This window comes from Corapipo altera, unplaced genomic scaffold, assembly GCF_003945725.1.
Source record: "Corapipo altera isolate COAL_440 unplaced genomic scaffold, ASM394572v1 189, whole genome shotgun sequence".
In the NCBI taxonomy this organism is placed as follows: Eukaryota; Metazoa; Chordata; class Aves; order Passeriformes; family Pipridae; genus Corapipo; species Corapipo altera.
The window spans coordinates 198,309-206,721 of NW_020885064.1; the positions used below are offsets into that span (position 1 = coordinate 198,309).

Consider the following 8,413-nt stretch of genomic DNA (forward strand, 5'->3'; position numbering starts at 1 on the left):
GGGACGGGGATTCGGGTCCTGCCTCAGCATCGCGCCGGGGCCGCGCTGCCCGTGCCGGCCCAGAGCCCCCGGACCCCGCTCGGTGAGTGCCCCGGGCGGGCAGCGCTGCCCGTCCCTCCGCTCCCGCGGCTCGGGGGGCACCGGCTCGGGGGGGTGTGTGGCCGAGGTGCCGCTCGGCAGGTCCGAGGGACCCTCCGGGAGGGATGTGCCGGGACAGCTGGGTGGATGGCACCTCTCCGGGACAGGTGGGGGGATGGAACCTCTCCGGGCAGGTGGGTGGATGGCCCCTCGCCGGGACAGGTGGGAGGATGGCCCCTCGCCGGGACAGGTGGGTGGATGGCACCTCTCCGGGACAGGTGGGTGGATGGCACCTCGCTGGGACAGGTGTGTGGATGGCACCTCTCCGGGACAGGTGGGTGGATGGCACCTCTCCGGGGCAGGTGGGTGGATGGCACCTCGCCGGGGCAGGTCGGGCCGTCGCGGTGCCGCGGGTCGTGCCGAGGGCTCTGTGCGGGAGCCCCCTGCTCTGCCACCCTCGGGCGGTGGGAGCGGCACGTCCCTGCCCTCGCCTCTGAAGTCGACAGAAATCGGGCTCCGTGGGTGTTGCGTCCCCAGAGCCCCTTTGCCGAGCCCTCGCTCGTTGCTTGAGTTGGCGGCGGTGCCGTTGTGAAAATAGCAACGGCTCCTCTTGGGAAAGGAGCAGATTTCTGAGTCTCATCCTCCCCGGCCCCGGCTCCCAAGGCTCTGCTCCTGCCTACGCTGACAAGAACCCTTAAAGCACCAGTGCTTTGAGTTATTGGTGAAAATCAGGGCCGAGGACAGGCAGGAAATCAGGAGGTGGAAATTTTGAGGGCTGGAAAAGCAGGGACAGCTCCATGTCCTTCATGAAGCTTCTGCCTTGGTGCCTGACCCCTTCCCCCGAGCAGGCTGGGGTGGTCCTGGGGAGCAGCAACACCTCGGGCACTGAGCAGGGCACAGCCCCCTCTCTGTGGCAGGATGCCACAGTCACCTCCCAGGGGCTGCCAGGAATCTTTCCCTTGATATCCTCCAGGAACTGGAGGTTTGCTTCCTCCTCAGGGCTTGTCTGCAGTGAGGAAGGTGCAATTGCCATCCCATGATAGTCTGCTGGGAGATCTTTTCTGACCTAACTGATTGCCATTGTGTGATTCTGTAAGAGATGTGTGTCCCACGGGTTGTGCTATGTTATCCATACACATGTAAATGTACATACACAGGAACCAGCATGTGTGGCTGTTTATCCTTTTTGTAGTTATATGTGTATATATTTATCTATAGCATTTATGGACACACATAAAGCATGGAGGGGTAAAACCACTTTGGAGTGGGATCAGTGTTGGAGCACAAAACAAACCAGAGCAGCTCAGAGAGGAGCAGAGTGAATAAATCCTATTTCGGAGTAACTTCTGTAGTGTGGTAGAGTTGCTGGTGTCTGACAAAGTCAGGTTTAAGTGGGGGTTTTCTTGTAGGAGGAGCCTCCCCTACAGACCCAGGGAGTTCTCACCTGTCCTTTCTTTCCCACTGTACTCCAACAGCGTCTCCCTTTTATCTGCCTCAGTATTCCTGGAAAACTGTTGCACCTCAGTGTCTTTGAGAGCTCTGGACCCCTGCCCGAAGCTGCTCTTGGAGCTGCTCTTGGGGACAGTCAGGCAGACACACAGGCCTGGAGTTTTTTGGAATTTTTTAGGTTTTTAACCCAGCCCCCAGATGAGCCTGAACTGCAGGAGTTGGCAGGTTGATTTCACTGCTCAGATCATGGAATTATGAAATGGTTTGGGTTGGAGGGACCTTAAATCCCATCCAGTGCCACCCCTGCCAGGGGCAGGGACACCTTCCACCAGCCCAGGTTGCTCCAAGCCCCGTCCAACCTGGCCTTGGACACTTCCAGGGATCCAGGGGCAGCCACAGCTTCTCTGGGAAACCTGGGCCAGGGCCTCCCCACCCTCCAGACAGTGTTGGGTTGGCAGGAAGGGGCAGCTCTTACCTTTGGGGAGCTCTGAGCCACCAGTGAGGACCTGAGGGACCTCTGGACAGTCTCCCTTGGTCACATCAAGTGCTGTGGATGGGTGAGGGAAGGCCCTGGCTGCCCAGCCACGTCTGAGCTGCCCCCAAGGCTCTCCTGAAGAAGGGCTGTGATTGTGCCCTCAGCTCCTGACACAGAAGGGCTGCAGGTCAAGGTGATTCCTGACACCAAAGAGTGTCTTTGCCCTGCCTGGAGGAAAGTAAATGACTTAGGATTTTCCCCAGCTCCCATAATTTACATGTTGCTTTTGCCCTGGAGCAGGAAGACGTTTGTCCTTGCTAAGCTTTGGGATTTATTGTCACGTTAGACTCTCAAACTGAGACTCTAATGAAGCAAAATCATATTAGGGCTCTAATAAATGCGTCATGGAAGAGCTGTGTGTTATTCAAAGATGAGCTGTGTTACATTTAACCCCCTGGCTCTCAGATCAGGCCCTCTGTGACCTGCGTGTTTCACATCCTACACAAGGTGCAGAAAGACTGAAGCTACAAATACTCTTTTCCTTTAATTAGCTCTTGTTTTGTGCATTTGCTGCTTTCTTCCACCCACCCAGAGAGTCCTTTTGTCACTGAGGGGGCTCGGGGACCCCAACAGCCTCTCCAGCATCTCTGCTGGGTGCTTTGTCACATAAGTGTAGGAACCTGGAATGTGTGAGGCTCAGAGGTTTGCTGAATAATTCAGGTTGGAGACACTTCAGAAGATCTCTAGTCCAACATCAGCCTCCAGACAGGGCCAGCTGTGAGGTCAGACAGGGCTGTTCATGGCTTTGACCAGTTGGGTCTTGAAAACTTCTGAGGATGGAGATGTGCAGCCTCTGGACAACCTGCTCCAATGCTTGATGGGGAAACATTTCTCATTTTATCCAGTCTAAACCCCTCTTGTTTCAGCTTATACCTGTTGTCTCATCCTCCTGCCATGCTCAGCTCTGAAGAGCCTGGTGCAGCCTCCTTGGTGCCTCCCAGGAGGTAGGGGAAAGCTGGTGGTGACTCCCTGCACATCTTCCCTTCTCCAAGCTGAACAAGCCTTTCTCCTTGGTCTCTTACTCCAGAGCACTGCTCCAACCCCACCCATCCCAGCAGACTCCTGCTGAACTCCCCGGAGCAGACACTGCTGGATTTCCATAAAGCCTTCACTCACCTCCTACTCTTGATCCCTGTGTAAAACCCCCACCATTTCCCACATTTCCCTGCCCTCCAGTCCAGACTCAGAGACCTTCCCTGGACCCTCCCCAGGGCTCTGAACCTGCAACATCTTGTGCTTTGTCTTGTGTTTGCTTGTTATTGATAAATTCACAGGCACCACCCAGGTGGGGTTTTGCTCCTCTCTCTGCACATGGCAGTGGGATTGTGAAAGGAGCAACAGCTTGGATGTGAGAGCCACTGAAAATCCTCCTTCCCATGGGGCCCATCCTCTGAGCCAGGAGCAGGAGAGGCTGAGTGCCTGATTTTCTGGTACATTTTACATCCTGGAACCCCAGAATGGTTTGGGATGGAAGGGACCCCAAAGCCCATCCAGTGCCACCCCTGCCACGGGCAGGGACACCTTCCACCAGCCCAGGTTGCTCCAAGCCCCGTCCAACCTGGCCTTGGACACTTCCAGGGATCCAGGGGCAGCCACAGCTTCTCTGGGCAACCTGGGCCAGGGCCAAGAAATTCTGCATTTGTTTCCAAGGTTGATTCCTAAATAAGAGGTATCAGAGTTAAAATGTCACCATTTTTTTCACCCAGTTGTCATCAAAAAGAATTCTTATCTTAGCAGCTTGGTCTTGGCTGGGATGATCACAGAAAAGGCATTTGCCCACTCAACAAAGCATCTCAAACTCTGGAATTTGGGGACAACTTGGAGCAGTGTTGCTCACCAGGAAGGTTTTCTCTTCCATTCTGAAGTTTTTATTTTTTTTCTTTTTCAAGAAACAATGTCCATCCATTTCCTTCATTCTAGGATTTAATGGATAAACAGGAGTGCAGTCACACTTGACACCGTGGTAACTGTGCCAGTGTCCAAACAGCACGTGGGTGCCCGCTCAGGTTGGAGGGGAGGTGGAGGGATGTGCAGCTTCTCTATTCAGTGCAGAGTCCGACTACCTGGAGTTTGTGTTGTTGGTGTGTTTTAGGTCTAGTCCATGCAAGAGCTGAGCTGGGATGGAGCAGGACTCACGTGCCACGTGGGAGTTCAATGGCTCCTTCCATCAGCCTTCAGCTTTCCTCATGCTGGGCATCCCAGGCCTGGAAGCCCTTCACCCCTGGATCTCCATCCCTTTCTGTGCTCTCTACCTCACTGCTCTCTTGGGGAACTGCATGATCCTGTTCATCATCAGGAGGACCCAAAGTCTCCACGAGCCAATGTACTACTTCCTGTGCATGCTGGCGGTCACCGACCTGGGCCTGGCCCTGTGCACCCTGCCCACCACGCTGGGGCTCTTCTGGTTCAACCTGCGCAGCATCGGCTTCGATGCCTGCCTCGCCCAGATGTACTTCATCCACATCCTGTCCTTCATCGAGTCCTCCGTGCTCCTGGCCATGGCCTTCGACCGCTTCATTGCCATCTCCCGCCCCCTGAGACACCCCTCCATCCTGACCAAGGCCACTGTCACAAAGATAGGCCTGGCCATCGTGCTCAGGGGGATGGTCTCCCTCCTTCCCATTCCCTTCCTGCTCAAGAGACTGACCTACTGCGGGAAGACGGAGCTGTCCCACTCCTTCTGCTTCCATCCCGACATCATGAACCTGGCCTGTGCAGATATAAAGGTCAATGTCTTCTATGGCATGATCATTCTCTTGTCCACGGTGGGGATGGACTTCATCTTCATCGTGCTGTCCTACATCCTCATCATCAAAACCGTCGTCAGCCTCGCGACCAAGGAGGAGTGTCTGAAGGCCCTGAACACGTGTGTGTCCCACATCTGTGCTGTCCTGGTGTTCTTCATCCCCATGATCGGCCTGTCCATGATCCACCGCTTTGGGAAGAACGTTCCCCCTCTGGTGAACGCTTTGGTGGCCTACACCTACCTCCTCATCCCCCCCGCCCTGAACCCCATCATCTACAGCATCAAATCCAGCCACATCCGCGAGGCCTTGCTCAGGGCCCTGCGCAGGAGCAGTGGGGCTGACTGGTAGCTTCCCCCACCAGCTCTGCCAGAAAGTGCTGCTGGACTGGTTTCTCAGTCAGGGACAGCAGGCTGATTTCTTGGTCAGACCTGGTTCACTGGTTTCTTGGTCAGAGCTCTTGGACTGCTTTCTTGGTCAAAGCTCTTGGACTGGTTTCTCACTCAGAGCTGGTGGGCTGGTTCCTTGGTGCTCCATCCACACAGCAGGTCACTGCCAGAGGAAAGAACTGCAGATCCACTCAGATGCTGTCTCCCAACCCAGAGCTGTGAACTTCCCTGTTGTGTCCCAGGATGATGCCTTCATCCCTTCCAGCAGCCTGTGAACACCCCAAGCATTAATGAAACATCCAGGTGGAACCCCAGTGAGGGAGACAATTAAAGAAACATGGGCTGCATGACTTTGTCTTTCCAAGTCATAGGGGGGGAATTGAGGAACCTCCATCACATGTGAGACAAACTTGTAGCAGATAACAGGGTGTGACCTTCACTGAGAGACCCTTGCACAGGACAGGGCTTGGGCCAGGAGCTGGGAGCCACCCTGGCTGTCCCAGCCCTTAGCTGTTCAACTGGAAACATCCCCCAGGGTGCAGCTCAGTCCAGAGCCTGAGCACAGAGCAGTTCTGGGCAGGTCCTGTTGAGGGGCTTGGACAGTCTCAGCCTCCATCCGTCCCTGAAGTGCTGTGTTGTGCTGCTTGAGGCTGGGGTTGAGTTAATTTAAGTCACAGGGGCTGGTGTGGGGCTGTGTTTGTTTTGTGCTGAACACAGGGCTGAGAACACAGAGATGGTTTTGTTAGTGCTGAGCTCACCAGAGCCAAGGCCTTTCCTGCCCCTGGTACAGCCCCACTGGGGAGATGGCTGGGCTGGGGGGGTGTGGGAAGTATGGAGGAAACACATCTGGGACAGGTGGCCCCAACCGAGCCAGGGGATATCCCAGTCCATAGGACAACGTGCCCAGTATATGAAGGGCAGGGGAGAAGGAGGAAGGGGGGGACATTTGGGTTGATGCTCTTTGTCTACCCAAGTCACTGTTACAGGTGAGAGGGCCCTGCTGTCCTAGAGGAGCTGAACACCTGCTGCCCATGGAAGAGGGAATTAATTCCTTGTTTTGCTTTGCTTGTGTGTGTGGCTTTTGCTTTCCCTAGTAAAGTGTCTTTATGCCAACTCACTGGTTATCCACCTGTCCCCACTCCAGTTCTCTCCCTCATCCCACTGGTGGGGCAGTGACCAAGGGGTTGCTGGGGCTTGGCTGTTGCCTGGGGTTAAACCACAAGACACGTCCCTGAAACAGCTCTTTTCCATCTCTTTTGGATGTCTTTGAGTCCCTCAGTCTTGCCAAGTATAATTAATATCCCAGTCACTGTTTTGCATTAAATGTCATGTGCGTGAGCAGCATCTTCAATAAAACACATCAATTCGTTGTGAAAGGTCACAGAACTTGATGAAGCCTTTTTTGCCTAAGATATTAGGCTGGAGTTGCTTAAAATCTTCAGGATGTGCTGTAGATGAACAGGACTGTATGAGTGAGGTGTGATTTGGGATGGGCCTGAGGGTCTGGTGGGGCTGGACACTCTTGCTGAAATAAAGGGGGCTCAAAGACATCATAGGAAGGGCTAAAACTCGTGACACTAAGGACCACATCCTACAACCTTCCAGCTGAGGTGTGCTGTGCTGGCTGTGCCCCTTGGAGGGGTGGGAGGAGGAGATGTCAGGGAGGGGACAGTGTGTCCCAGCAGCTGCTCTGCTATGGGCTGAGTCTCAGCCAGACGTGCAGAGAGAGTTCATGGTCCTCCTGGATCGTGGCCTCCCACAGACAGAATAAAATGCCCCAAAATCATGGAACAGAGTCCCAGAATCATTGAGGCTGGAAAAGCCCCCCCAGCCCATGGAGTCCACCCTGTCTGTGCCCAATGCCCACTCTGTCCTCCAGCCCAGAGCACTGAGTGCCACAGCCAGTTGTAAATATTTCACTCCTCCAAATCATGGAGCTGTATTTTTGTTCATCTTAAGCCATATTTTGTCCAGTCTTGGCCATGGTGGAGAATAGGAAGCAATGCTCAGTGTTCACCTTGGAAGGGGAGGCAGCAGAAGGTGTTGGGACAGGACCCCACACCCAAACTGGCCTGTCTCTGCCTGACATTGGGCACTTCCCCCTCAGACCAGCCCAGATCAGTGTCTTTCTTTTCTGCTCCATCCAAACAGTAGCTGGAATGGAGAGAAAAAATAATGCAGAAACATCTCCAGAGAGAGGGCAGGGAAGATTCCTGAGGGGAGGGTTCCCAGGCCACTGTGTTGTGCTCATTATCTCACTGAGTGTCCCAGGGTGTTCAGTGGCAGCCCCCTGAGCTCTGCCTGGCACAGCAGGTCCTCGGGGGCAGGTCCTGCTGGCACTGGGACAGCACCAAAGGGGACAACTCTGCTCCAACATGTGCAGAGTAACCTGGAGCCTGCAGGAGTCACATAAGGGAGTGACTTCAGCAGGAAAGGGCTTTGCTGGAGGGTTGCCTGACTCGGGCCATCCTCACACAGGGTTCTGAAAACAATGATTCAGAATTCTGAGGAGATGCTGAGATTGCTCCCAGCCTGAAAAGTTGCAGAGTTCCTCCTTGGGTGTCTGTGCTTCCTCACTGCAGCCGTTCTCCAACACAGCCACAGCCCCAGGAGCCTCTGCCACAGTAAGGAAATGTTTGGGGGACAGGGAGGGTGTGGGAGGTGTGTCAGCACATCTGTCAGTACATCTGTCAGCACAGCTGGAGAGCACCGTGGAGTGGGAATGAGAGAGGGAGAGATAAAGATGGGGAAGAGGAAGGGAGAATGGGAGAACGAGGAGGAGGAGAAGAAAGAAGGAGAAAACAGGCTGAGAGAGCTGGGGGGGTTCACCTGCAGAAGAGAAGGCTCCAGGGAGAGCTGAGAGCCCCTTCCAGGGCCTAAAGGGGCTCCAGGAGAGCCGGAGAGGGACTGGGGACAAGGGATGGAGGGACAGGACAAGGGGGAATGACTTCAAACTGCCAGAGGACAGGGTTAGATGAGAGATTGGGAAGGAATTCTTCCCTGTGAGGGTGAGGAGGCCCTGGCCCAGGTTGCTCAGAGAAGCTGTGGCTGCCCCTGGATCCCTGGAAGTGTCCAAGGCCAGGTTGGACGGGGCTTGGAGCAACCTGGGCTGGTGGAAGGTGTCCCTGCCCATGGCAGGGGGTAGATTAACTGAACTTTAAGGTCCCTCCCAACCCAACCCATTTTGTGGTTCTATGGCAAGGTGGTGATCTGTCAAA

The 8,413-nt window shown here is 54.9% G+C and overlaps 1 protein-coding gene across 3 annotated transcripts in view; it reads left to right on the plus strand.

Moving 5' to 3' along the window:
• Positions 1 to 5,644, plus strand: part of LOC113959815 (olfactory receptor 51G2-like) — a 10,939-nt gene extending 5,295 nt beyond the window's left edge. The window contains exons 1-2 of one of the 3 annotated variants that reach the window (XM_027669079.1): positions 1 to 82; positions 4,155 to 5,644. In XM_027669079.1, coding sequence (XP_027524880.1) covers positions 4,183 to 5,157 — 975 coding nt within the window. In that variant the 5' untranslated portion in view covers positions 1 to 82; positions 4,155 to 4,182 and the 3' untranslated portion in view covers positions 5,158 to 5,644. Of the gene's footprint in view, positions 83 to 2,115; positions 3,493 to 4,154 lie in introns of those variants that run through there. The other 2 variants (XM_027669080.1, XM_027669081.1) reach the window with 2 other exon arrangements.
• The last annotated feature ends 2,769 nt before the right edge of the window (positions 5,645 to 8,413 follow it).